The 27824-nt window shown below is 41.3% G+C and overlaps 5 protein-coding genes and 1 long non-coding RNA gene across 9 annotated transcripts; 4 read left to right on the top strand and 2 right to left on the bottom strand.

The window, feature by feature from the left end:
• The first annotated feature begins 1482 nt into the window (after positions 1-1482).
• LOC4347572 (ATPase family AAA domain-containing protein At1g05910) lies at positions 1483-8475 on the top strand. The gene is made up of 11 exons (XM_015756480.3): positions 1483-1684; positions 2081-2336; positions 3418-3522; positions 3618-5402; positions 5485-5673; positions 5768-5910; positions 6027-6272; positions 6957-7143; positions 7256-7321; positions 7418-7664; positions 7776-8475. The coding sequence occupies exons 2-11, from the start codon at positions 2127-2129 to the stop codon at positions 8192-8194; spliced, it is 3597 nt and encodes a 1198-aa protein (XP_015611966.1). The 5' UTR covers positions 1483-1684; positions 2081-2126; the 3' UTR covers positions 8195-8475.
• Positions 8476-8844: 369 nt separating this feature from the next.
• Positions 8845-11365, bottom strand: LOC4347573 (proteasome subunit beta type-4). Its single transcript, XM_015795772.2, has 7 exons — positions 11255-11365; positions 11061-11146; positions 10012-10088; positions 9806-9935; positions 9548-9719; positions 9274-9459; positions 8845-9176 (listed from the first exon to the last, which is right to left on the bottom strand). The coding sequence occupies exons 1-7, from the start codon at positions 11258-11260 to the stop codon at positions 9063-9065; spliced, it is 771 nt and encodes a 256-aa protein (XP_015651258.1). The 5' UTR covers positions 11261-11365; the 3' UTR covers positions 8845-9062.
• Positions 11366-12480: 1115 nt separating this feature from the next.
• Positions 12481-15550, bottom strand: LOC4347574 (uncharacterized). 2 transcript variants are annotated; one of them, XM_015757032.3, is made up of 7 exons: positions 15378-15550; positions 14851-14941; positions 14105-14254; positions 13753-14009; positions 13460-13570; positions 13331-13375; positions 12481-12997 (listed from the first exon to the last, which is right to left on the bottom strand). In XM_015757032.3, exons 2-7 carry the CDS (start codon positions 14917-14919, stop codon positions 12832-12834), a joined length of 798 nt encoding a protein of 265 aa, XP_015612518.1. In that variant the 5' UTR covers positions 14920-14941; positions 15378-15550; the 3' UTR covers positions 12481-12831. The 2 variants fall into 2 exon arrangements, with proteins under 2 accessions (XP_015612518.1, XP_015612516.1); XM_015757030.3 differs by having other exon boundaries at positions 14851-14960.
• Positions 15551-15699: 149 nt separating this feature from the next.
• On the top strand, positions 15700-18584 carry LOC9270216 (uncharacterized). Of its 2 annotated transcripts, XM_015757034.3 has the most exons (8): positions 15700-15791; positions 16453-16544; positions 16746-16795; positions 16880-16962; positions 17112-17220; positions 17741-17754; positions 17904-18005; positions 18152-18584. In XM_015757034.3, exons 1-8 carry the CDS (start codon positions 15726-15728, stop codon positions 18263-18265), a joined length of 630 nt encoding a protein of 209 aa, XP_015612520.1. In that variant the 5' UTR covers positions 15700-15725; the 3' UTR covers positions 18266-18584. The 2 variants fall into 2 exon arrangements, with proteins under 2 accessions (XP_015612520.1, XP_066160279.1); XM_066304182.1 differs by lacking the exon at positions 17741-17754 and having other exon boundaries at positions 17112-17252.
• A 1494-nt stretch (positions 18585-20078) lies between these two features.
• Positions 20079-24499, top strand: LOC4347576 (uncharacterized). 2 transcript variants are annotated; one of them, XM_015757028.3, is made up of 7 exons: positions 20079-20324; positions 20500-20590; positions 20925-21003; positions 21362-21695; positions 21886-22920; positions 23093-23242; positions 23733-24499. In XM_015757028.3, exons 1-7 carry the CDS (start codon positions 20298-20300, stop codon positions 24165-24167), a joined length of 2151 nt encoding a protein of 716 aa, XP_015612514.1. In that variant the 5' UTR covers positions 20079-20297; the 3' UTR covers positions 24168-24499. The 2 variants fall into 2 exon arrangements, with proteins under 2 accessions (XP_015612514.1, XP_015612515.1); XM_015757029.3 differs by having other exon boundaries at positions 21376-21695.
• A 501-nt stretch (positions 24500-25000) lies between these two features.
• LOC136351814 (uncharacterized) lies at positions 25001-27115 on the top strand. The gene is made up of 4 exons (XR_010735039.1): positions 25001-25260; positions 25373-25437; positions 26165-26356; positions 26613-27115. It is a non-coding gene; the product is annotated as an uncharacterized lncRNA (long non-coding RNA).
• The last annotated feature ends 709 nt before the right edge of the window (positions 27116-27824 follow it).

Below are 27824 nucleotides of genomic sequence, written 5' to 3' on the forward strand. Positions count from 1 at the left end.
AAAAAAAATACTATTTTTTTACGACGTACGTCAAACATCTTAAAACGGAATGGATGGAGTAATAATTAGTACTGGCTATAAAATATTGTTGGGTGGATTTTGGGCGTGGAATAGTACTCTTGTGTCCTTAAAAGAAACAACGATTAGTACGTTGTAAAGTTATCATGGTGGAAGATGCCGTGCTCCGTTAAAATATAGATGGCATATGCTTCTAAGTTATATTCATAACGACTGTGCGTTGCTCGATAGCATCAAACAATGGTAACTATTTCTATAATCTCTACCCCTTAAAACAGTTAAATTTTTACTAAAGATTCTAAAACTCATAACTACCAATATAATAAACTACTGGTCATCAACTTCTGCTTGAATCCCCAATTCCGTAAGCATGGCCTATAGTTGATTTATATTGTAAGGTTAATAATTTCTTAATTCGATTTGAACAAACTTTTGAGATGAAAAATCCTCTTTCCTTTTCTTCTGTTACTCCATATATCCTATTATACAAGATGTAATATTTTTTTTTCAAAAGTCCCAACATAATAGGTGGTAAGCAATCATATAATTCTCATTCCGCATCCATTCAAGGGATGTGCGCATGGCTGCATGGCCTATCAATGTCTATAGAACTCAACATGCAAGGGCGAACGAAGCACGTGGATGTGGTAAGCGTTGCACACGTGTGTCACACTGGCGAAGTGAGACGTCGTTAGGAAAAGCAAACCAGTTGCGCGTAGAATGGTAGTCACACAAACTTTTATTGGTCTTTGTGTCCAAAGCATTTGCGTCTTATATAACGGAATTGAAGGATTAGTTTCAGAATCACCTGAAGGTATATACTTACAAAACTCTTTTTCTCTATTAGATATAGTTGTGAATGGGTCGAGATGGTGACCGTTACAATTCACATTTATTTTATAGGATTAAAAATATAAAGGTAGGAATATCGATAGCGACAATTAATTTTTTTCTCATCTTGTTTTTAAAAGGAAAAAATGTTCTGCCTTTTCATAGAAGGGTCTTAGAGAATGACTTTTGTTCGAAGATAATGCCTTCTTTTTGAATTCCAGAGAGTGCTAGGTTTCAGAGAGACAAGAAACGACGTACTACCTGTTTTCTCCAACGGTACACGAGGATGTTATATATACCTCCTCCGATCAACCCTGGACGCCCCTCTACACCGTCCGATCCCCATCCAACGCCGGAGAAAAACCCAACCAAATCCAACCCCTATGTCTCCACAACCCCCAAACCTAGCCATCTCCCACCACCCCCACCCCACCCCACCCACTGCCAGTGGGGCCCACTAGCCCACCTCACCCACCTGTCAGAAACCGCACCCGAACCACCCCCATGTGAACGCCGCGACCGATGCGCCCGCCCCCCCCCCACACACCCCCACCCCCACCCCCCCCTCTCTCACGTGCCCCGCGCGTGCGCGGCTCCGCGAGAGAAGAGGAAAGAAACCCTCGCGTGCGTCGCGTCGTCTCCTCTCTCTCTCTCTCTCTCTCTCGCCTCCGCTTCGAAACCCCCGACGCGAAGGAAGCGAGACGAAACCCTCGCGCGAGCCGCCTCCGCCACCGCCGCCTCCTTCCGACCAGCCGCCGCCGCCGCCGCCGCGTCGCCGAATCCGGGCGGGGGCTAGGCGCGGGCTCCCCGCTCCCCGCCGATCGAATCCTTCGAGGTTAGAAACCCCCGCGGCCGCCCTCCCCCCGGGTTTTCCGGGGCTCCCCCGCGCTTCGCTTCCGTCCATTTCGGAGGGTTTTAGTTCGGGTTTTGTGGAGTGGGGGTGTGTGGTTTCGTTCGTGGTGGGTGGGTTTCGAGGGGTCGTGGCTGTCTGATCGGTGCTTGGCGGCGTGGATTCGGATTTTTTTTCTTCCATCGTTTTGTCATTTTCAACCCATTTTCTGGGGATTTAATGTGTGGGGAATGAGGAGCGGGTTCCATTTCGCAATGTGCGAGTGCGAAATTTGCCATCGTTACATCTTATCCGTGATTGTTGAACTTGGTGGATTTGGGGGCTAGGGTTTGGGGATTTTACTAAAATTGACGGGCTATTGGTGTACCTGTATTGACTTAGGGAGCAATGGCCGGCGTGGTGTGGATGAGGACGTGAGGTGGGAGCGATGGTGGGGATGGAAGGGAAGGGGGATGCATCGGTGACACCAGTGAGGACTAGTGACCGGCTGCGTAAGCGGCCCAAGTACTTCGGTCGCAATTATATGTACTACAATCCAGCCATACGCAAGAAGATGAAGTCTAAGAAGAGAGCGGCTGCATCACAGATTGCCAAGAAGCTGCTTCGCAAGTCAGCTGCCAGGGCACCGCCTGCTGATGTAAGCATGCTTGTCATTCTTTGTTTAATGAGCCTGTGAACTTTGTTTCCATATTATGTGTGTGTTCATGCCACTTTATTTAATTTGTTGTCAAGCTGATGGAGGTAGTGGTGGTCTTGGTCTTTCATTGCATTGAAGAGTGCACTTGAGATAATTGAGAGGGTTGATAGAGTGATATTGGATTTGCTTGGTATTATTGTTAGTGTTTGGTGTAAGTAAATCAGACTTCCATTTTGTAACTGTTAAATATTTGTGATATAAAGTACGGAGGCTGTTGTGCTTAGTTCAGCATTACTGTTGACTTTGATGGTGTTATGTTAGTAACTTGGTTGAATTTGTTGGGCCGTTGCTGTATTTGGTCAAAATCGTCCTATCTTTGCTATATTTTTTGTTCATTTATCTGTATATAACTATATGGATGTTCAAGTTCAATTCAATATTGCCTCTGAAATAAACTGGATAGCTTGCGCATTTGCATGGCCTACTTGAATTAACTTCCTTCCTAATCAAATTTCTTGTTCTGCTTCAGCCCTTTTTATAAAACAACATTTTTACTAAGAGCATTAGCTGTTGCTACTTTTAGAAAATAGTAATTTCATTGTTCAATCAAAGAGGTGACCACATTTCCATCATTGTAATGTTACAGCAAAGTTCTAAAGTGGGTTATGTATTTTTTGTTGCTGTAGATTTAGTAGACGCTCTAAGTTTAAAAATGTTCTTACAGGAGCCTTTTCTTACCAAGCATTTAACAAATGACAGTTGGTAAGGCAATGGTTGATATTTATATAACTCATCTAGCACCTTTATCTACAGAACATTATTTTCTTTTATGAATGCTGCACCCATCCTTGTATCCATGACCATAGATTTCCGTTGAATATTTGGAGAACCAGAAAGCATGATTGCTTAAATATGGAGCTTTGACCCTTGTTAGATTGTTATTGCTCGGTTTCAAGTTGATACAAATCATGCTCCTTTATGAAAAATCTATTTCCTGCAAATTTTAACTGTATTGCCTTTCCTTCGTAAGAGTTCCTTTGTTTATTCTCATATGGCTTTATTATAATAGTTCTTTTTGTAGTCTATTGCAGCAAATCTACGTCGTTCAACACGAAAGCGAAGAATGTCTGTAAATCTGGAGGACTATGACACCGATAGTTCTAGTATGGAAGATGATGATCTTATGGTGAGTTTGTGGAGTTTCAGAGACTAGTGCACAGTACATGCAAAGTTTGCTTATTATTGTTTTTACCTGCTCACCTCTTCTCTTGAAATTTTCAGAGGCCCAGATATCGATCTTCAAAGAATAAAGTGGATGACGAAGTGTCAGCTAGGCCAAAGCGCAAGAAGCTGTCCAACTCTAGCTCCATTCCTCGCCGTGAGGGTTTACGGCCTAGAAGATCTATCCGAGGACAAAGACTTCATCCATACCAAGAATCTGAGGATGACCAGGAAAGCTCTGAAGAACAGCCTGCACAAGATAGGAGGGAAAATGGTAATGATATCGAAGAGGATGGCAATGAGGAGGAAGTTGATGGAGGTGATGAAGCTGAAGCGGATGGAGATGATGAAGATGGTGAGGAAGAACAAGAAGGGAGGAGGAGATATGATCTCAGGGATCGTTCAGAAGTTCGTAGACCCTCCCCACGGAAGGAAGGGAAGCACAGAACACAATCACCCCGTAGAGTACTAGTACATGGAATTGGTCCAAAGAACAGCAAATATTTGAAAAAGGGTGGTTCACGCATGCATAAGCGCCCTCGATTCTCATTGCCAGATGATTCAGATGATTCTCTTCTTGTGGATGAGCCAGATGAAGGTCCATCCATGCCATGGATGCGTGGTGGGAGAGGAGGTATGCCGTGGTTTTTAGGTGGATTGGATATGCATTGTCCAGGAGCATGGGGTCTGAATGTTGGAGCATCCGGTTGGGGTCATCAGGGTGACAACACAGTGAGTACTTCTTCACTTATGCCAGGGATCCAAACTGCTGGACCAAGTTCCAAGGGAGGAGCTGATATTCAGCCTCTCCAGGTTGACGGGAGTGTGAGTTTTAATGATATAGGGGGGCTGTCCGATTACATTGATGCATTGAAGGAAATGGTTTTCTTCCCTTTGCTTTATCCAGATTTTTTTGCAAACTATCACATTACTCCTCCTAGGGGTGTTCTTCTCTGTGGCCCTCCTGGTACAGGGAAGACATTGATTGCTCGTGCCTTAGCGTGTGCTGCCTCTAAAGCTGGTCAGAAGGTTAGCTTTTATATGAGAAAAGGAGCTGATGTTCTTAGTAAGTGGGTTGGAGAGGCTGAAAGGCAGCTCAAGCTACTGTTTGAGGAAGCTCAGAAGAATCAGCCATCAATCATATTTTTTGACGAAATAGATGGTTTGGCACCTGTGAGGTCTAGCAAGCAAGAGCAGATTCACAATTCAATTGTTTCTACATTGCTTGCTTTGATGGATGGTCTGGATTCACGTGGACAAGTTGTTTTGATTGGAGCAACAAACCGAATTGATGCCATTGATGGAGCATTGCGTAGGCCTGGCCGATTTGATCGTGAGTTCTTTTTTCCTCTACCTGGTTATGAGGCAAGGGCTGAAATACTGGACATTCATACACGGAAATGGAAGGACCCTCCACCAAAGGAATTAAAGACGGAGCTTGCTGCAAGCTGTGTGGGGTATTGTGGAGCTGATTTGAAAGCCTTATGTACAGAAGCTGCTATTCGAGCATTTAGGGAGAAGTATCCTCAGGTCTACACGAGTGACGATAAGTTTGTCATTGATGTTGATTCAGTCAGGGTTGAGAAGTACCACTTCTTGGAAGCTATGTCTACAATAACTCCAGCTGCACATAGGGGGTCGATTGTGCATTCAAGGCCGCTGTCACCAGTTATCGCTCCTTGTCTAAAAAGGCATCATGAAAAAATAATGGAAAGAATTGCTGATATTTTCCCTTTCCTATCATCAGTAGATGTTAGCAAGTTCTCTGCCCTTTCCTATGGATCATCCATCCCTCTTGTTTATAGACCTCGACTTTTGATGTGCGGTGGTGTGAGTGTTGGACTGGTAGGGCCCCTCATCCTCTTTTACATAGATATATCACCATTTTGTGTCCTTTCATATCATTAATGTATTTTACGCTTAGCAGGATCATGTTGGGCCAGCTGTTTTGCACGAACTTGAGAAATTTTCTGTTCACTCCTTGGGGTTGCCGTCTCTTCTGTCTGATCCAAGTGCAAAGACACCTGAAGAAGCTCTTGTGCACATTTTTGGGGAAGCTAGGAGAACAACCCCGTCAATACTGTACTTGCCTCAGTTTCATCTTTGGTGGGATACGGTTAGTAAGCTCCAAGCTGTATATAATTTAGTGTTGAAATGATTGTTGGTAAATATTGAATAATTGATTATATTCTTCATCTTTGATGTAACAGGCACATGAACAGCTTAGGGCTGTGCTATTGACTTTGTTGAATGAGCTGCCATCCAACCTTCCAGTTTTGTTGCTAGGAACCTCGTCAGTGGCCTTTGGTGACCTTGAAGAAGAGTGTGCTTCCATATTTTCTTCTCGTAATGTGTAAGTTCCTGGTCAGATGCTGTTTTGCTTGACTTGGTTCTTCTCAATTGCCAAGGTCTAAATTATCCTCCAATATTGGTCTTGTCTTTCATTGAGAAAATCTGTTTGTTTGATAGATATGAAGTGGATCAACCAAGTGATGATGATAGAATGAGATACCTGCATGCACTGTTTGAGTCATTGCTCTCATTTCAAATGGAAGAGTCTAGGAGTAAGTCTAAAGACCAGAAGTCTTCTGTTGATCTTCCCAAAGCACCAAAGGAAGTGGATGGTCCCAAACTTTCAGAGCTAAAAGCGAAGGCAGAAGCCGAACAACATGCTGTTCGACGGATGAGAATGTGTCTTCGAGATATTTGTAACCGGTCTGCAATTCACTCCTTTGTTGAGTTCCATATATGTTCAAATTTTGTTTCTCTGTTCTCACCATTCATTGCTGTTAGCACTGTGGTTAGTTTTTACAGTTCTGCTAAAGAACAGTATAGTTTCATTTATATTCTACAAAAACACCGCCTAGTTTACACCCATGACCATTTTTAGCCTATGCCTATCTATGCTATTCCCGTCTCAGCTCCATATTTATTCAGTTGAAGGAATGTTCCAGATGGGGATTTGGTTGCGTTCTAAAAATCAGGAGTATGCATTTGCTTGATAAAGCTTATTTTTAGGATGGAATATATCCTTTTGAAACATAACTTAGCTGCACTTATGTTACTAGTAGAAGTCGATGATGAGTACTGAAGGTGGCTGGAAAAAATTGTGGTGGAAATCAATAAGCAAAACTAAGATAAGACATCAGTCAAAATTGGAAAACTTAGCTGTCTAGCATATTCTTCAGAAGCAATACCTCAAATTTGAATATGTTCAATAAAGTTTGGAGACAAGCCACAGTGCAAATTTTTTTTACTTAGACTACTATTGTTTTGGAGTTTTGGACATTATTGTTCAAAATTAGAAGTAACAAAGTGTACTTAGACTACTATTGTTTTGGAGTTTTGGACATTATTGTTCAAAATCAGAAGCAATAAAGTGTCTGTTCCTCTTTTCAGCATTCTGTACAACAAAAGGTTCAATGTGTTTCACTTCCCAGTATCCGAAGAGGAGGTACCTGACTATAGATCTGTAGTTCACAATCCTATGGATATGGCTACTGTCTTACAGCAGGTGGACTCTGGGCAGTACCTTACTCGGGCCTCATTTATGAAGGACATTGATCTTATAGTCTCAAATGCAAAGGTATGAAATTCTCAATGGAGCATTTAATGCTCCACTCCTTTTACATGTCTGAAGCCGTGACCAAACTTCTTAACTATTGTTTCTATTCTTCGTTGATAATCTGTTTGTGCAGACATATAATGGGAGTGACTACAATGGATCTCGTATTGTCAGTAGAGCATGTGAACTACGAGATGTGGTATTTTATTTATTCTACCACTTATGTTTGTAGTTGATTATGGACTAGGCTCATCTTTGTTATAGTGTTGTGTAACTAATGGGTCTCTTTGGTCAGGTGCAAGGAATGTTGTCACAGATGGACCCATCTTTGGTGTCCTTTTGTGATAAAATTGCTGAACAGGGGGGACCACTACAGGTTACGGATGATGGAGATAGCTCTATTCTTCAAGCAGCGCCTGTTGCTCAGCTGGTATCTGGTACTAGGATGAGCGCAAGGCTTCGTAATGTACAACCAGAAGTAAATCTATCACGAAGTTATGAGGCGTTGAAGCGGCAAAAGAAAAGCACCGAAACTGAACAAGGTCAGTGTACAACTTCACATGATTTTTCTTCCTTGATTGTGATTAATGCAATTGCATATCAACTCGTGATACTAGTGATTGTATAAAGAGTTGAACTAATTCCTGTTTCAGGCATGGTTAAAGAATCGACAACAAGAGATGACAAGTCTCTTGGTGATGTTGATTTGTCAAAGCCAATCTCCCCAGAAGAAGCTCCAAAAGAACCAGATTCAAATGGTGTTCTGAAAGAAACTGACAATCCACCAACTGAATTACCAGAATTACCGGAACTAAATCCTGAACCCATGGTGACTGACAACGGTGAAAACGCGGCCATGCCTGCTAGCGACGACATACCTGAACAACTGGAAGTCGTGAAGCGACGCTTCATGGAACTCACCACAGGCTATGGCGTGCCACAGCTCGAAAGGCTTTGCACCCGGGTAATGAAAGGCATGATAGAATTGAGCGGTAAAGAAAGCAACGAGGATCATAGGCGGTTAGTCGTTAGGTATTTGTTGACATTTGTTGAGAACAGCGACAATTTTTAACTCGGAACGGTAATAAGATATTAAGATTCTTGTTCCCCAATGTACATTCTCTTTGCCACAAAGAATAGTAGTGGAACGCCCCCTATGAGAGTCACCACCCTGCTTCCATGATGTAAGAAAGTAACAAACTACCAGATGCTCAGTGTGTCAGTGACACAGTTTTGCCATGGATGTTTGTAGCCAGCCTTGTAGATTAAATCCTGATCAATTTCAGCATCTTGTAATGTGATGGATGATGTACCTCTCTTTGCACAAATATATTAGCAAGGTTTCTCAATTTACTCTCACGTCCGAGATATTTCTCCTAAATCGGTCTCTCTAAATCAGTATCCACGCGTTGCAAATTAGCATGGTTTTGACCTTATTATACCATTTTCTTCAGTAACACTAGTTTAGGCCTCCTTTGGATTCTGTTGTCCTGCTTACTTTTACTTCAGTAACACAAGTTTAGGCCTCCTTTGGAATAGGGAAATTTTACAATAGTTTTGAGGAAATGGAATGATTCTTGTAAAATCCCTACATTCCAGATGAGCCCTTGTTTGTTTAGAAAACAAACTTTTTCCTGGCATAGGTTGATCGAAGGACAAGCTGTAGCCGTCAAGCTGTGTAAGCTTAGCAACCTCGCACAGCATGTTCCAGGCAATCGAAAGTTCGAAACAAAACAGACTTTCATCATATATAATATAGTTCCAGGCTTAACGGCCACAGAAGGTAGAAATCTAAGTTGCACGATCAGAATGTCATACAAAGCAAATCTGGAGTTTCATTGATGTTCAGATAAAACATTTCACAAGGCCTCTCAGCAACAGAGCCTGTTTCTTCATCCTGGTTCATGGCCTGACATTCAGCCTCTGCAGCATAAATAAATCTACCATGATCCTACAGCACCCTGGGCCGGATTTTCAAAGGCAGCGAAGCCCCAGTAAGTCTTCAATGAGTATGGCGGGTAGATGGTCGCTCCCTCAGTTGTGATCTTGGCAATCTATGTCATTCAAGCACATATTTCATTAGTTAAAAGGACATGTTTAATAACACATTTAGCAGAACAAGGTATTTTAGAAACAGCAACAGGTTCATACCTGGAACTTGTTAATAGATGATCGGTCACGGTACAGCAGGACAAGCAAGCACTTCTCAACAAGCTTGACAGCTTCCTCAAATGTCATGTCCTCGCGCCATTCAGTACGAAGTATTGGGATTGCCATATGGTTCCCAAACCCAGTGGCAATGTGGTTTTCCTCAAAGTGTGTACCAATCATGTTAACCTGGAGAAGCAAGAAAATATAAATAAGCAGTTGATAATCTGACAGTAGTTCAATGGAAAGATACTATTCTTTTGGCTAAAGAGTATACCATGCCAAGATATTTCTCTTCACCCTTTGGACCCTTTTTCACCCCACCAATTACAAGGGAGTTCCAGAGGGGATCAAACTTGTTGCGCCTGTTGTACATCACTCTCGTCAGGTAGCTATGGACCTCCTTGGGACCCAAGGAGTTTCCATCATCCCACATATGATCGGACAGGCTGAAAGGTGGATGGACAAACATATCACATCGATTGTTCATAATAATGAGAAGGAAAACAAGGGTCAACCATTTGAGCGAACTTACGTTAATTCATCCAAATAGCGCAAAATCTCCTGGAAATCACTGAACTCCCCACTTGCTCCAATAAGGCTATGCTTACCAACAGCCTTAATGCGCTCCACGCTCTTGTATCGCAAAGTTGAGCCATATGAGGCTGGCAAAAGAAGTAGAAGAATAAATTCCACATTGCAAGAACTATATTTGACTTTGCAGAAGAATTGCCAACTAACCTCCAGTGTCGGATGCCATGATGACACCATCCTTGTATTTCAGTGCAATAATTGATGAGCCAGTCACATAAGGATACCTGTTTGATACAATGGCAAGAGTTAAACAAGACCGTATCAAAGCAGCAAAAACAGTAGCATGAAAAGAGTTGACACTAAAGCGATACTGATAGACAGTTTGGAAACTGAAGGTATTTTCGGAAGTTATAACCGCAAAGTTTGCTGTTTGCAATTTGAACAACCCTAACAGAAACTAAAATTGTTTGCTTGTTGATTAAAAGTAATGTCTGACCACCCAGATATGATGATGTTATCTACTTAGCCCAAAACTAAGAAATGTGAAACTCCTACCACAAGCACACATAAACCCTCACTTTTCCACTGATTTGGCATTCCATCAATTATTCTTAAGGAAGAATAACCAAATACCAATCCACAGTTCATAGTTCATACAATAACTACGGATGACCCATCAAGCATCTCTGTACTCCTCTATAAGCACTGAGAAAATAACAATACAAGAATCACCCACAGTTATGAAGACTAAAATTTACATAGGATCATAACAATAACATCATTATCACAACTTCACCGCGCCACAACCCAAGAGAACAGATGATTTGCAGTAACTAGCAGCAACCCATCTACAAACCCTAGATTGTGGCGATTTAACAGATGGAGATATAAACACCATTGCCACAACCCAAGAAAGCATACTTAACTAGCAGCAACCCATCCACAAACCCTAGGTTGTGTTAAAACCTCAATTTCTCACTCGACAAAAAAGTGAGACCTAGCCATCTCAGGTCGATTTCACCAGGGGAAAAACGCATCCCATGATTCCCCTCAATCCTCACCACCCAAATCCAATCACCTAAAAGAATAGCTTCCCCCTCATCACCCAAATCGCCACTACGAACTAACAGTCCACAATGCATCAATCTCCTCCATAACCCCCGCAAGGAGTAATCTTTTTCGCCCTAATCACGATCCGAAACCACCACCACCACGACGAACACCGGAAAGAACAGATCAAAGATTTCGAATCTTACTGCGTCCTCTGGGTTCCCGGGCCATCCGCCACCGCCGCCGCCGCCTTGCTCCCGCTCGCGTGGGATCCGTCCATGGGTTGCTGCCACTGCGGAATCCAAGGGAAAAAAAATCAGGTAAGAAGAAGAAGAAGAAGAAGAAGAAGGGGGAACGGAAGATGAATCGCCGCAAGAATCTGGAGAGGATGAAAACCCACCGCCATGATTTCTTCCTCAAAAAGATTTGATTTTTTCCTCCTCTCTATCTCTCTCTCTCTCCGAGGGATTTAGGTTTGGCTCGGGCGCGATGCTTCGATCTGCTTCGTCACGGCGGCTTTTGTTTTGGTTTCCCTTTTCTTTCTTGCGGAGAGAGTCGAAGAGGAGAGAGAGTCGTGGTCGGGTTGTGGATACAGATACTAATACCGGGTCCTGATCCGAATCTGACCCGAACCGCATCGCACTCCTGCTTTGCGATTCGTGCAGCCGCGCGTTACGGTTTTCCTGCGTGATGTGAGATAATTAACTACTTGCCACACTTATAAGTGGCATTTAAGTATTTGTCATTGGTCTCACATGTCATAGGTACATGAGAACTCACATATCATAGACTATGAGTGATAAATTCTTAATTGTCACATCTTAAAAGTGACAAATAGTTAAATGCCTCGCGTGATGTTGCTCATACGGTCATACCTCTCAATCCCAGATGTCGCCCTGCGTTTGACAGTTTAATGGTTGGAATGATTTTTTTTCATCTTTGAATCGAAAATGGCAATTTCACCTTAAAAAACAGGAGGTATATGCATACAACCAAATAAAATCTCATGTATGCAACATTTACACTAAACTCTTCATACAATCAACCAAACAATATCGCCTGTCGTGTAGACCTAATTGATACAACTAAGCAAACAACCGCTCTTGCTCCTGCACATCCTAGCTATGGTCAGCTTGGATGCCTCATATGGGACATATTAGAGGGACTCAAGTAAACAAACAGACTCGTAGTGCAGGGCCATATGAAATGAGTGGTGCAAGACAAATCAAGAGCTTGTATGTTAAAAGTACATGTGTGTTCGTGTGTTATGGTGGGGAACTTCATCCCCGGGCACACAAAACAACATGATTAATTAAGTATCAACTTAAAAAACTTTAAAAATAGATTAATATGATTTTCAAAAATAACTTTTCTTTTTTTCATTTTTTACAAAATAACGTACCGTTTAGCAGTTTAGGAGGCGTGCGCGTGAAAAACAAGTAAAGTGAAGTTGGAAAGATAGACTTAAGAACACAGCCTAGTCAAATCAGGTTCAAAATCTACATGTGTTTGGTATATTAATATCCAGACTGCAATTCTTGACATTATGCATTTGGTGTTTCAATAGAGTGATGATTTATATTTGATTATTCATAGGTTTAAGAAGATCTGTAGAGAACTGCAGAGTACATGTATAATTGAGTCCGAATTAGAATTCAGAGTGAAGTAGTAGTAGAAACATAGTTGTGATTCGCAACATCTGTGGTACAGACTACAGAGGATATGTTCGTCGTTGAACATTGCAGAACAAATTATCTCTCTGCTATGTTGCAGGCACAGATCTATATATGCGATCATCAATTTATCATGATATATATCTCTATTCATCGTTGCCTCCTTGATTCCACCTGAATGCCGAATGAACTGAAAGAAGCTTCACCAACTTGGACCATTTTACAGGTGGTATAGATGCAACTTGTAGGATCAGTGAATGCCAACTTTGCAGGTATCATATAGTCAAAGGCTTGCTGATCTGAACTACAAAACAATGAGTCCTGATTGGCTATGGAAAACCTCGATCTCCATCCGAACTGATGCCCAGACATGATTGCATTGCTTGATCTTCTCATTCATGTGTGCCAGAAATGATTTCGCCCATGGTTCTTCATCACGTTTGGTGCTCATGTCACAAGGAACTGAAAAACTGACACATCATATACGGTTTCTCCATAAGATGGCATGTAAAAGTTCACCGAAGAAAAGGGTGCACCCTAAAAGATATCACAAGTAAAGTAGGGGAGAAGATAAAAAAAATGAGATATCATAACTACCTGCCTACTGCTTTAACCAACCACTCATTTCATATACAGTCCACTACAAATTACAGAGGATTTTTCACCGGGCAGATTACAGAGGATTTGATAGTAAAGGTGTATGTTGTATGACAGCATGTAGAGGCATTTCTGTATATCATATACCTCATGTAGTAATGTAGGTGGAGCCATAAATGATAAAATTGTAGAAAAAAATAGAATACCTCATCAGTTCCTGTTCTGACTGTTTGGCAGCTGATTGACGACATCTGCAGTAAAGATATTCCAAGTAAGCTTCAAAGAATTCTCATCCCAAAAGAAAACTCCAAGTGGGTCAGTCTAAAATGCCAAACCTCACAGCATATATCCTATAGATATGCAGAGAGTGCTTGGAGAGATTTTGTGTGGCAGTTTCCGCACTTTCATTGCAAAACAAATATGTTACAGGATAACCCAAAAGCCACCTAAAAACATTGCAATATGATTAAATATTAATATAGACAAATTTAAGTGCTTCTGCTTAACTTCACCAACATAGCAAACATCTCCTTTTGATGTTAAAAGAACCAGAAAACTGAACCAATAAAAAAGGTACTTTCAACACTGAATGGTTGTGGGTTCAATAATATATAGAACTAGAATTTACCCATTCAAAGAAGGCAATGCAATTTGGGCACTCTCAAGGAAGGTGCTCAGATCAATAACCAGTGATGTTCCGTCAGCAATCCGAAAGCCAAAATTATCCATAGTGGTTCCCTCTGGAATTTCTGACATCTGCCCTTTTGCTTCAGGTTGTATAATAGGCAGATCTACATCTGCATCTACAGGGAAGTTGGCTGAAAACAGGTCTTGGATGGATAAAAACTCATGCAGAGCACCATTCTCTTCGGTTTCTGAAAGCAGCTGCACCAAGACAGCATTCAGTAATACAACAAAGGAAAGAAGAATAGGACATAGGACAGAGAAAATAGAAAGACAGGATCTGAGAAGGCAAAGACTTTGCTACAGCTTTTCTCTAGGTCCACAAAAGCGAGCTTGTGCTGTGACCTTGCACTTGGTGAAGCATGCTCAGCAAGACCCTTTGCATGAATCAAGTAAAGCATATCTTTAATAACCATCAGCCTTAGTGGACTCAACATGCTTGACTCCTGCAAGCAGAATTATATTAATATATGGCTGAACTAGAAGGACAAGCACGCATCACTAGTTTCGAAAGAATCTCCAACACAGATTATATTTCGGCCGAGAAAGAAGTTGCAAACTGAAACAAAGCACATGCCGTAAAAATAAATTTCAAGATTAAGGAGTGATTATGTAACAGAAATTCAAGGTCTGCATTCAAGATATTTCTCTTAATAAAACCAATCTCTGATAGCCAAGCAATAAGTGAAGCTCTAGTAACCAGCTAGCATCCATTGATCTAATCTATGTTGACATAAGGCCACAGGCTTTGGCTCACAGATATGTTGTATGGAACAAGAAGTAAGGTTGTAAGGGCATAGTTACATCCAAGGCCCCTGCTCGTCTTTCAACAGCAAGTGGAAAATAACTCCCAATATGACTTGCAAGCGAGCAATGTCATGGCTTGCAAAATTGCTACTAGAAATCTTTCCTCTGCGTAATGATGATGACCAGCAATGTGAGATAAAACCTTCTTAATGCGTTATGCGGCCATAGACAATACCACTACATATTACTCAATGGGGGTAATCAATAGATTGAATCATCAAAATGGGTTGGTTACCTGCCGAGCATGATGCAGCAGGGAGCAGAGATTGTCCTGTAGTTCAGGCATTGTGCCACCGTAATCCATCAGTACCACAGGCCGCAACCCACTGCAGAGGAACAGTATATCTGCCAATAATTAACCATGGCATTTTTAGCTTGTTCTTTGATGTAGTACTGCCAACTACAACTCGATATAAAGACAATCACTCTCCGTAAACGCATTCTGTAAATTCCCCATCAATCCATTATCTTGGAAACCTAAACGTGTTGGAATTGGAATTACCGCCGAAATGAGCGATAACTAGAATTGGATAAGGACAAAAGGTCACTTTAGAACTCCTAGTCCTAAGCATGATGTATCATGTAATGTTGAATTGGCTTCTACAATCGGATGGATTCACCATTGATTCTCGTTTTTCATAAAAAAAATCATAAAGACAGTATTAGATCACTAATTTAAGCAAGAAAGGAGCCATTTTAGCATGACCATGCCCAAACCCTCCATCGCGGAGACACAAATGGAGCCAATGAGTTGACACCCACCGTTGAGGAGGCGGCGCTTGGAGTGGGGCCGGAGGCGCCACCGGATGCGCGTGGCGATCGCCTCCACCACCCGGAGCATCTCCTCGTACTCCTCCGCCGTCGCCGCCGCCGCCGCCGCCATCTCCACCTCCGCCGCCGCGTCCAACTCCACCTTCACAAGTGAACTCCACCGCGGCGTCCGATCGGAAATCAACGGTCCAGATGGGAAGAGGCGCGTGAGGCATCTTCCTATACTGACCGTCCGATCCCACGTCAGAGCAAGATGGACCGTCCGATCTGGAAAGAGTACTAGTCGTAGTCAAGCTCAGCAGCAGCTGCGGCTGCTGCGAACTCTGACCGCGAGCAGCCATGGAGTTATCCATTGCGCCTGCGGCGATGGCGATGGCGATGGGCCTCCTCGCGAAGAACCCCAAGGTGACCTGCTCCCTTTCTCTCTTCTCTTCTGGGTGCCGGTGCGCACCGAAGAAACGGCGGATTCTGTGGCATCCTCTGGGTTGTTTCATGAGAAGAAATGAGGAAAACTTGTGCGGTTTCAGTATATGGTTTTGTCTTGGAAGTTCTGCGATGATTTGGCTGTTGTTGTTGGATGTTTCTTGCCATTCTCTGCAGAAAATATCAGGGCATTTCTTTTGCTCGCACCCGTGGATAAAATTGGGTTCAGTGTTTGTTATTATCCTGAATAAAATAACATCGATTTTCCTTTTCAAGATACATTTCTGCTAGTACCTTATTGCATTTTGTCCTCTATAATTTTGTAGATTGAATGCCTCAGTTAGTCAGTTTAACTGTTCAGTCTGTACCCTTTCTGCACCAAAGTGCATCCAAAACCCTCTATTGTTTGCAGGAAGCTAGTAGAGTTGTTGTACCATGTTTACTATATATCCTGTTCTCATGCGTCCTTTTCTTTTGGCAAATTATTCTAAGATTACTGTAAGTATTGTTGAAAGGTATTTGTGGGGTAATATGCTTTTATTTCTGTGGCATTACACGGCATATATACAGAGTATGAGTTAAGAAAACATTATCGGGATGGTGTTCAGTAGCTGAGCAACTTGTTTGTTCCTTTTGTTCGCAGATGATCAATCACAGATATGCCAGTGACATGCAACTGCAGCATCGCCTATCTCCAGCTTGTTCGGTGATGTTCAACAAGCAGTGTTCATACCGGTGCTTATCACTTTCATAAACAGTTTTTTTTTTTTTTTTTTTTTTTTGCGTTCGCGAAAAATGAACAGTTTCTTGCTAAGCATGATTTGTATGGCTTAGGAGTAGACAAAAGGATGTCAGTCTACAATTCATTTCTTGTATGGTATGTTGCATTGGGAAAATAGTGTCTAGTGTTGAATGCGTTTAGAATTTCTATTGCAGAATCACCCGTAAAGCTTGCAGTGTTCTTGGGGCAGTATCTCCGATACAATGTACACATTTATCCTCTTATTATTCTATCAAAATATGTTCTGAACATATTTGTTTGTTTCCTTATATTTGAGTATCTCTATCAGGTACAGAAACCAGCACAGAGTCTTTAGTATCTTTCAAAGATTTTCTTGTGTCTGTGCAAACTGAAGAGGATGGACTGATAAAGGTTTGTTAACACTTAATTATTGGTAAAATGTAAAAGATGTCAACAGAGAATAATGTTTTTTTGGGACAAATCTCAACTTAAAGTGTTGATCAGTCGATAATCTCAATTTAAAGTGTTGATCAGTCCATAGCATTTCTTACAACATGCAGCTACGAGTAACTGTAGCTGATACAATGACAGAATCTATCTTTGAGAAAGTTTTCTCAAAGAATGTTGCTGCTGCACAACCACTTCCTGGCTTTCGACGAATGAAAGGAGGTCTACTCTTATATCTTGGCAAACCTTATTTTGTATCCATCTCAGTTCAGATAGAACTGGACGAACATGCGGTTGGTTATGTTTCTGTGTTTTGCTCTTGCATCCTCCATACCTGGGATTTCTTCATGCATGAATCAGCCTATGTCGTCTCTCTTCCAGAACCTCACAATCATCAGTGTCTGAAGTTTCATGATGAATATTGATTTCACATTTTATTGCTTGCGTGAGGAAATAGAAAGTTTGAACTATATTTTTTTTCTATATGCAGTTCAAGTCTGAGCAGATTGGCTCCTTGAGATTGTCTTGATGGACCATTAAGGCATTAACAGAACTGTTTTGTTAATCTCCAAAAAAATAGATTAATATATTTAGGAATATTGCCTTTTTGTTTATTTAAATCCTTTCTAGTGTCTTTGTTTTTTTGCTACTCCCTACACAACTTCTGAAATTTGTGATATGAAACTAAGTCTGGTTTGCCTTCCATTGCATTCTTTATCCGCATGGTGCTGCTGATGATCAGGGAAAACTCGAGATGTAAGTTCTTATTCTGACTTGTAAAAAGTATGTGACTATTCGAAGAACTGCATCCACTTCATGTATGCAAATGCATTCGAACTCTACGGGAAAAATGCATATATTGTTTTTACTTACATTACATTCATTGGTGGTGCTGATTGCTGAAGATACCAAAAGAGATTGCTCTGCACTTAATTGGGCCATCAAAGGTGAAGAAAGAAACCATCAAGAATATCATCAGCCTCACAATTGCCGAATATGTCCAAAAGGTAAATTTGACTCCTATTTCATAAGATTATTATTAATTTATTATGGATGAGTATCTTTTTTTTCGTTAGGGATTCCTTTCCAGACATTCAATCTTTAGTAAAAATGGCACAGAAACTTGTTTACCTCCTTTTATTTTGTACTACAGGAGGACCTCGATGCATCAAAAAATCTGAAGGTTCTACAGACCTATGAGGAGCTTGAAGCAGCATTCGAACCTGGAAAAGAGTTTTGCTTTGATGCAACTTTTCATTTACAGTAGGTTAATGCAGTTAAGGACTCGGGATTTAGATAGCCATTAGAGATGACCCCTGCAACCAAAGGGGCTTCCAGTTCCAGCTGATGATTAATAGCACAACCTACAGATAAACTTATTATCTAGACAATGATGCATACGAACACTTGTTAGTCAGTACAAAGTGAAATTATGTTGCCTGGCTATCTGTATTCTTGTAAAAACAACATGTTTTTAGATTAGCAAATTTTCTTGCAGTCCTCGTTAAGATGGCCGTGTGCACCTTTGCATGTAGAGGCCGGGGGATTATAAGTTTTCCATTATTATAAAGAGGAACTTTCTTCCAGGCAGAAGTGAGATAGTTTCTTGGTTCGAGCAGTTGTAAACAAAGATTTCTGTACTGTATGAACAAATATTAGTTTCTCGTGTTAATAATGCATGCGACGTCAAAACAATCATCTCTTATCATTTATGAACAATCTATAATTAGATAATCAATCTTTTTCTTGTCACAAACACCTCGAGAAATATAGGTAGATCTAACATCTTCGATACTGCAGTTTTAGCACACAGATTCTGAATAATTTCCATTGTTATTTTCGTGGTAGGAACAAATGAACAATCTATACTTAGCTAATCAACTTTTCTACTAGTGAAGACTTCAGAAATTGTTTATCTAACATAATGGTAATGGATATGAATAATCTAGTACTACTCCCAACAGTTTTGAAATAAACCAACTCTTAAAGTTTAAATTTTATTCCAAAATATGTCATTTCCTATCTTCTTAGGTACTCCCTCCGTTTGATATTATAAGTCGTTTTGACTTTTTTAAGTCAATTTTTTTTATAAAAAATATAGCAACACTTACAACACCAAATTAGGTTTGTTATATATTTTGATTTATTTTTTGTTTTGTGTTAAAAAATTTGCTATATTTTTCTATAAATTTGGTCAAACCTAAAGAAGTTAACTTATAAAAAAAAGTCAAAACGACTAGTAATATGAAACGGAGTTAGTACCACCAATTCTTAGTAAAAAAAATTTCCCCCCTCAATACTTGTTATAATACTACCTTTCTACTCCCTCCGTCCCAAAAATAAGTTAACCTGGTACGGTATGAGGCATTTCCGCATATCCAGATTCATAGCACCACAAAATGGCACATCTTGTATTAGGTTAAATTATTTTGGGATGGAAGAAGTATCAATAAATAAATTGTCTTTAGTCTTCTGTCCTCTTTTAACTCCATATACGTAGGAGTTGCCTTTTTCCTTATAGAGGGAGTACATGGTTATTTTGTGTGAGGTAAACTCCACGGCGAGTTCACCACGATAGCCACAAATGTGTATCATTTGCCACATCCATAATCGATGCGAAATATGCCACTTAATTTTGACTTTTTTTTTTCTCAATTCATACACCTTTCACATGATAATACCTCAAGTCATGAATTCTCCTATTTCAAGTCACTTCAGAAGTTTTTATATACTAAGTACTATCTTTGTCCTAAAATACTTGTCGCTTTGAGTTTTTTTTGTAACTAAAATATGGAATTATTTTTTATTTTGTTCGTGACTTCTTTTATTATCAAAATTACTTTAAGTATGATTTATTCTTTTTTATATTTGCATTAATTTTTCAAATAAGATGAATGGTCAAACGTTGCAAGCGAAAAGTCAAAGCGATCACTAATATGAGAGGGATAGTACTTATTACTCCCTCCGTCTCGAGTTTTTTTTTTTCGGAGGGAGTATTAATTTTCTAGAGTTTCTTCCCATTTTCTTTATTCTTCCAAGCTGATCGGACGAAAATGCCCCTGGGGCCACCGCGAACAACTGATCTCCTCCGAACCCTCTGCATCCCCCTAAACCTTTCTCCGCTCCTCCCCGCCGTCGCCGCCGCCAGCAACCCTAGCCCTCCTCCGCCGTCGCCGGTGATAACCTCTCCCATCGCCGTACGTCCCCAGGATCCCTTCCCATCCTCCTCCCTTATCCCGTCTCTTTAGTCTCGCCGTGGGGGGCAGGGTGGAAGAGCCGCCGCCGGCGGAGCGCCGAGAATGGCGTGGCGGATGCTGCGACGGAAGGTGATGCTCTCTCTCTCTCTCTCTCTCTCTCTCTCTCTCTGAGTCCCCGTGCATTTTCTGTTCGTGTGGGTTGCGAGGCTATAATCGAACATTTATGCTCTCCCATGGAGCTCGATGCCTTTCGAGGCTTTTGCATTGCGGAACTGACAGTTGAAGGGCTTTGCATAATTTGCAGGATTTTCACACGGGCCTTGTGAATTTGGCCTCCCGTGTGGATCATGGGGGAGCGAAGAATTTTTCCAGTGGGACGTTTGGAAAGCTGGCTGGTGAGATTGTTATTGGCATATATTGATCACATTTTAACTTTAGGAAGGCTAATTGCTGCGTTAGTTGCAAGCTCAAGATTTCATCTTGGTATTAACTGGGTTACATTTTTTTTAGTCTGTAGTTGGTTTCCTGCTGAATGTTAAAGATGATAGTGCTCTATGCATGATGTTGTATGGTTAATAGTACTGTGCTTCCTAAGTTACACTGGGAAATTCACATTGCTTTAAGCACAGAAGATCAACTTCTACGCATTAATTGTTAAATTTAGTTCGATACATTGGATCCCTAGTAGGTTGTTAATGGTGTTACACCTGTTATATTTCCTGAGTGCAGACTTCGTTCTTAGCGATACTCATACACCCATTGTAAAAGGTGCTGCTAATTGTACGGCTTATAAACACTGCACTATCAGGTATGATTATCTATTTGGTCCCACTATTTGATGCCTTAAGTATTCCAGTTGCATTCACGCATTATATGAATATGGTAAACCTACTTGAGCATCCATCCTATATATTTGAATGAGGACTAGATCCATCGTGAATCTTAATATTGTTTTCTCTGGGGATACTGACCTTTGTATCATTTATAATTTCCAGTATTTTTAAAAATATACTCATTCCGTCTTCTACAATTATTCATGTTGTACAATTTTTCACCATATATTATATGTTTTGCATCTGTTTTAGTAAGATGTTGCTACTGTTATTATTTCCTGTGGATTTTAGGCTTCACTTATAGATTAGGTGACAATACCGTCTTCTTTATAGGAATTTTCATGCAGGTGTATACATGTTAGCATGGAGTAGGAAGCGTGAAGAAGTTGCAGGGTTAAAAGCACCTAAAAAGGAGAAGCGAGTGAAAAGAGAAACTAGAACTCAACCTCCTGTAGAAGCGCCATATGTTGCACCAAAACAAAAGATAGCTATCAAATCATCACCAGATAAAACAGTTGACATTTTTGATGGGATGACATTGCTTGATCTCTCCAAACGGACTGGTGCATCAATTGGTGCACTTCAAGACATACTCACAGATCTTGGTGAAAAGGTTGAATCAGAGTTCGACGCTATCAGCATTGATCTTGCTGAGTTAGTTGCTATGGTATGTATTAATTATGTTTCTTTAATATCTCTATGTATCCTGATGTTCTTTTAATCTAGCTATCTGAGTATCTGATGTTAACAGAATTTACTAGTTTGACAAGATTTTATTAGAGTAACCATGCGTCTTAATGCTTTATATATTTTGTTTATTTTAATATGAATCCATTTGTTCCATGGTTATTCAACAGGAACTTGGTGTTAATATCAGAAGAATGCACACTGGTGAAGGCACACTTGAACCACGTCCTGCTGTGGTAACAATCATGGGCCATGTTGACCATGGTAAAACGTCACTTCTAGATTCCCTGCGTCAAACATCTGTTGCGGCTAAGGAAGCTGGTGGGATTACTCAACATATAGGTGCCTTTGTTGTTGAGATGCCATCAGGAGCCTCTATCACATTTCTTGATACACCAGGGCATGCTGCCTTTAGTGCAATGCGGGCTAGAGGTGCTGCTGTCACAGATATTGTAGTGCTTGTAGTTGCAGCTGATGATGGGGTGATGCCTCAAACACTTGAAGCTATGTCACATGCAAAAGCAGCCAATGTTCCCATTGTAGTTGCTGTAAACAAATGTGATAAATCTGGAGCCGATCCTGAGAGGGTCAGAATTCAGCTGGGTTCAGAAGGATTGCTTTTGGAGGATATGGGTGGTGATGTACAGGTTGTAGAAATTTCTGCAGTAACAAAACTTGGTTTGGACAAATTGGAAGAGGCTTTGCTCCTTCAGGCTGAGATAATGGACCTGAAAGCTAGAATTGATGGACCTGCCCAAGCTTTTGTGGTGGAGGCAAGAGTAGACAGAGGCAGGGGGCCATTGGCAACAGCTATAGTCAAGGCTGGCACATTAGTCAGCGGGCAGCACATTGTTGTGGGAGCAGAGTGGGGAAGAATTCGGTCTCTTAGAGATACTGCTGGGAAAATAACAGAGTCTGCAAAACCTGCAATGCCTGTTGAGATTGAGGGGTTAAGGGGCCTTCCAATGGCTGGGGATGATGTTGTGGTTGTTGACTCGGAAGAAAGGGCAAGAATGCTTAGTCAAGGACGGAAGAAAAAACAGGAAAAAGACAGGCTTCGAAAGATTGATGAAGACATGACAGAGGAGGCGGAAATTGGTGAAGAGACTCCTGAAAGAGTTGAGATGCCCATCATTGTGAAAGCTGATGTACAAGGCAGTGTTCAAGCAGTTACAGATGCCTTAAGAAGCCTTAATAGTCCACAGGTATCTATGTCATGCAGTTTGATGCCTTTAGTTTTTACTTAGTAGTTAGCCTCACAAATATGATCACAGGTTGTGATATTAGTGACCAAGGATAATATGTAGTATTTGATTTATCATGTAGTACAGTTTTTTCTGTTAAGTTTGTCCTCATGCCTATATCATCTCCTTGTAGGTGTTTGTGAATATTGTTCATGTTGGTGTTGGCCCAATAAGCCAACATGACATTGATCTGGCACAAGCATGCCGGGCATATATAGTCGGTTTCAACATCCGTACTCCTCCAAGTGCTATCACTCTAGCAGCAACACAAGCCAACATAAAGGTACCTTGTTTATTACTACTCTATGTCTGGTTTTCTGCTGAATGCATATTTGGAAGGGATGTTGTTCTGTTCCTTGAAATGTGACCATTGGTGATCTTCCATATCATCTTTTCTTGGCCTGTGTCGCCTTTCTGGTAACATAGGCTGCTACTGTCCGTAGTGGTTCTGATTCCATGGTCTCTACTGTTCCTCCATATTGTATAGGAAGACAATCTTTAAATAATTTGTGTGTGTGCATAATTGAGGCCATGGTAATCGATTGAATTGGCTGGGTTGAACTTTTCCATGAAATCTGTAGATTAAAATTCAATAATATGGTAATTATGTTTGGTTCTTAATGTACCGATTTACTGATCCATGCATTGATAATTCTTGGTTGATCCATCTTCCATGAGATCTGTAGATTAAAATTCAATGATATAGTACTTATGTTTGGTTCTTAATCTACCTTCTTTGATTTAGTTAGCTGACTTTAATGTCTGCTCTTTAGATTTTGCTGCACAAGGTGATCTATCATCTCCTTGAAGAAATGGGACGGGAGATTGTCGAGAAGGCACCGGGCACCCCTGAGACCCAGGTTTCAGGGGAAGCCGAGGTTCTGAACATATTCGAGCTGAAAGGGCGTAGCAAGTCAAAAGGGCCTGACATAAAGATTGCCGGCTGCCGAATAACTGACGGGCACTTAAGCAAAACCGGGACGATGAGGCTTTTGAGGAGTGGAGATGTCGTCTTTGAGGGTCCATGCGCATCTCTGAAGCGGGAGAAGCAGGACGCAGAGACGGTCGACAAGGGTAACGACTGTGGATTGGTGATTCAGGACTGTAACGATTTCCAGGTTGGGGACATCGTCCAGTGCTTGGAGCAGGTTATCAGGAAGCCCAAGTTCATCTCAACACAAAGCGGCGCGGTTCGGATAGAATGCTGATAGATGTTTAGTTGTTTTCTGCTTCCATTCGTGATCAACTAACCAAGATTTTGGCAGTGGAACAAGAGGGAGATGATCAAGTTGGTGCGCTTATTATTTTCTCGCCAACAAACTTGTTGCTGCAACCAATTTCAAACAGAAACCTCTATTCATATATGAGATGAAGACATGGTTAATCTTGTTCAGGTGCTTGTGTTTGTTGTACATTCCTGCAGTTTCCACAAGTTCTGCGAATAACGTGGATTACTGGATTAGTGAAAAGGTTATTGTTATTGACTTAATTATTATTACTGTATAATTGCAGCCACAGAAAGGCCATTTTTGCCGGTTCATGCGAGTCCAGGCTCTGTTGTAGCTACGGCAATTTTGTTTATTTTTTTCCTCATTTTAAAGCTGTTTAATCAGAGCAACATACAGTAGATCATATAAAAAATCCCTTAAATTTGTGTAGTAAAATTGCTGGGTGTAGAGTATGTTTACTACTCTACACTAAAAATACAACAATTTTAATAACTATATATACACTTAGCATCATATCAACCTATACATTAATTCATCAATTCTCTCTCTCTCTCTCTATACATATTTTTAAGGGTTAATTTTAATAACTATATATACGCTCATCAATTCATCCGTGTGTATAATACGTGGTCATTCTGAATCAATCAACAAACAAATAATCAGATATTCAGGTCGATGCTTCTCACTGGCCAAGCTAAGCTAATGGGCTAGTGGCCGGGGCCCTTTGGGCTGGGCCCTAATCAGATATTCAGGTCGATGCTTCTCACTGGCCAAGCTAAGCTAATGGGCTAGTGGCCGGGGCCCTTTGGACTGGGCCCAGCTGGCAGCCTCGCCATGAGCATCTCCACCGTCTCCCTCGCCTTCTCCACCACCGCCGCCGCCGGGTTCACCGCCACGTACGCCGCCGCCGCCGCCTCCCCGCCGCTCCTCTCCGCTGCTGGCGCCGGCCTCGCCGCCGCCGCGCCGGCGAGGAGAACGGCGAACACGGCCAGGACCACCGCGAGAAGGATCACTCGCACCGACTTGGAACCCGCCATCGCCGGCAGCCCGTCTGCTAGCTGAGCGTGAGCGAGTACGTGTGGTGTGCGTGTTTGCTTTGCCTGAATTGTGTTTGCTTCTGCTTGAATTGTGTGTGTGATGCTGCTGCTGATTTCGACGCCTCGGCTGGTGGTGCATTTTTATAGGGTTTTGAGGTCGGTGGGCGGTGGCTGGCCATGGGTGGAGCTTGACGCGCATGCTGACGAGGCAGGTTTGTTGGTCGGAATCTGAATCATCCGATCACAAATTCAGAATTGTGTCATGCGAGACGCATACTCCCTCCGACCCATAAAAAACCATAACGGGATGTGACAGGTACTAGTACTACAAATGAATCTTGAGATTCGTAGTACTAGAATGTATCACATTTCGTACTAAATTTGTGAAATAAAAAACCATAACGGGATATGACAGCTGACGGGTACTAGTACTATGAATGAATCTTGAGATTCGTAGTACTAGAATATGTCACATTTCGTACTAAATTTGTTTTTCACGGTACGGAGTGAGTACTGCTGGTTTAGCTGTTTCTGTCAAACTCAAATATGCCGTCCTCTGCCTACGTGTGTTGACCATGGAAAAAAACAATGCAGATCGAGCTTGGTGTGCAAGTCAAGATCAGATAGATATATTCAGATGTTGGTAGCTATGACTTGCAGGCAGACGCCATTTCCAAGCTCCAAATGGTTGCCGTCGACTTGGACATACATACGTAGTACTATATGTATGCGTGTTCGATTTTGACATGAATACTGTATTATAGTTCAGGAGACGATGGTAGAGGTTTCCAGAAATTTGTTTGAAATTTTTCAGCGTGTTCATTTGACGACTATACTTTCTATGCAGAAATGGGCAAGGAGAAATGATGAAATGGAATCTGATTCCCATGCCATTCGTTTCTAATTGGTGTGTTTAATTGTTTCTTTTTTTGTTTGCAGATTTGTGATTCTTTCCTTCTGATCGACCTTGTCCTGATTGTAAAGCGTCCAGGATCCAAGAATTGAGTCATTTATTATCAGCAACCGACAGGCGGCAAAACCTGAAGAACGGAGCTACTACGTACCGAAAGTTCCACGGATGGTCAGAGAGATCGGAAATGAAAGAAACAACGAGCATTTTTCGTCAGAAAGGTACTCACTCGCTTTTCACATGTTGTCATGATCTAACACTGAAATGGAAGCATTAGTTTAGTTGCTAATCTGATAGTACTTGAGAAAGAATATATTCTCAGTCAGAATCTTGACTGTACGGTTGTGGTTGGCACCACGGACGAAACCAAATTGTAAAGTTGCAGCAGTATTTTACCATCCAATGTTGCCATCAACAAGCTGCTCCATCTATCACCTACGCATTTGCACCCTTGAGTTAATTATTTTCTCTTTGCAGCTTGTCAGATTTAATGCTGGCTCTAATACAGCAGAGGGAAAAGAAAGATCGAACAGACGATCTGAATGTTCAGGTCCAAGATGAGATTGGGATGGTTCGAGAAGACAGTAAAGTCCGTATTCTTGCCGTGGAAATGATTCTGTGGCATAAACGGTGGCACATGGTGTGAGACTGGGATAGACTGCGAGGTCGGACTTGAAGCTTCAGAATGCGGCCTTGTTGCGTTCCTGGAAGCAGCATGAACTATATCATGTACATTTAGAATCTCTCTGTGTAAACCTGCAGGAAAGAAAAATGGCAATCAGATTCGCTAATACATGGTTGTCTCGTCACCCTAGCTTGATATGATCAACAAAATTGCTCCCTTTGTCAGATTGGGAATATGATCAAATATGATTGTGCATTTATGCATGCAATGGGATTGTTCAAGATTGGTTTTTGTTCTGAAAGACGAATTGTTAAGATTAGTTGTCTAAAAAAGAACTGTCGATGTTTTATTTGCAGACTTTGGCTTGATATCTGGTCATCAGGCCGTTTTTTTTTGTCAGTAACCTGTCAAAGCCTGAAGAACAGAGGCACTGAAAATTCCTCGGATGGTCAGAGATCTCGTAAAAAGGACAGTTGCTTTACACATGTTTCATGATCTAATGCTGAAGCATTAACATTAGTTTAGTTGCGTCTAATATTACTTAGAACATAATATCAGTCAGAATCTGGACTGTATGGTCAAATTGTAGTAGGCACCATTGATAACCTAAAATCAAGTACCGTCATCCAATCTTTTCCACACCAACAACCATCGATTGCCTAATTAATGAACTACATTAGACATGCTTCTGTTAGTTAGTGCTCGCAGAATATCAGGTAAAAAGAACTTCAAGTGAAAATGATTCGGGTGTTCAAGTCCAAGATGAGATTAGGACGGCTACGACAAGATGAGATTCTTGTGGAAATGATTCCGTGGCACACAACTGCATGCCTTCCTGGAAACGTGAATTATAATATATTACTCTATAATAATATATAGGTAACGAATTTCTGTGTGTAAACTTGAAGGAAAGGGGAGTTAGATTCGTTAATGTAGCATATTCCATTCATCCATAGATTTACTCACCTTATCTAGTCAGTCCAATTTCAGACCTGGCATCTTCAGAAATGCAACCTTCATTGCCTTCCTGGAACCACCATTAAGTCATGAACAATGTTAACACA

Source organism: Oryza sativa, chromosome 9, assembly GCF_034140825.1.
Source record: "Oryza sativa Japonica Group chromosome 9, ASM3414082v1".
NCBI lineage: Eukaryota > Viridiplantae > Streptophyta > Magnoliopsida > Poales > Poaceae > Oryza > Oryza sativa.

Excerpts from the sequence above, each read along its gene's own strand:
- LOC4347572 (XM_015756480.3), top strand. The coding sequence starts at position 2,127 with ATGGTGGGGATGGAAGGGAAGGGGGATGCATCGGTGACACCAGTGAGG. Across the intron at positions 5,403-5,484 it reads GTGGTGTGAGTGTTGGACTG|GATCATGTTGGGCCAGCTGT; the intron begins GTAGGGCCCCTC and ends TACGCTTAGCAG. Across the intron at positions 5,674-5,767 it reads TTCATCTTTGGTGGGATACG|GCACATGAACAGCTTAGGGC; the intron begins GTTAGTAAGCTC and ends TTGATGTAACAG.
- LOC4347573 (XM_015795772.2), bottom strand. Across the intron at positions 9,936-10,011 it reads CATGGCATCCGACACTGGAG|CCTCATATGGCTCAACTTTG; the intron begins GTTAGTTGGCAA and ends TTCTTTTGCCAG. Across the intron at positions 9,720-9,805 it reads CGCTATTTGGATGAATTAAC|CCTGTCCGATCATATGTGGG; the intron begins GTAAGTTCGCTC and ends TCCACCTTTCAG.
- LOC4347574 (XM_015757030.3), bottom strand. The coding sequence starts at position 15,498 with ATGGCGGCGGCGGCGGCGGCGACGGCGGAGGAGTACGAGGAGATGCTC. Across the intron at positions 14,010-14,104 it reads TAGAGAAAAGCTGTAGCAAA|CTGCTTTCAGAAACCGAAGA; the intron begins GTCTTTGCCTTC and ends GTCTTGGTGCAG. Across the intron at positions 12,998-13,330 it reads TCAGAACAGGAACTGATGAG|TTTTTCAGTTCCTTGTGACA; the intron begins GTATTCTATTTT and ends ATGATGTGTCAG.
- LOC9270216 (XM_066304182.1), top strand. The coding sequence starts at position 15,726 with ATGGAGTTATCCATTGCGCCTGCGGCGATGGCGATGGCGATGGGCCTC. Across the intron at positions 16,545-16,745 it reads AACAAGCAGTGTTCATACCG|AATCACCCGTAAAGCTTGCA; the intron begins GTGCTTATCACT and ends TTTCTATTGCAG. Across the intron at positions 16,963-17,111 it reads AAGAGGATGGACTGATAAAG|CTACGAGTAACTGTAGCTGA; the intron begins GTTTGTTAACAC and ends TACAACATGCAG.
- LOC4347576 (XM_015757028.3), top strand. The coding sequence starts at position 20,298 with ATGGCGTGGCGGATGCTGCGACGGAAG. Across the intron at positions 20,591-20,924 it reads GACGTTTGGAAAGCTGGCTG|ACTTCGTTCTTAGCGATACT; the intron begins GTGAGATTGTTA and ends TCCTGAGTGCAG. Across the intron at positions 21,696-21,885 it reads TTGCTGAGTTAGTTGCTATG|GAACTTGGTGTTAATATCAG; the intron begins GTATGTATTAAT and ends GTTATTCAACAG.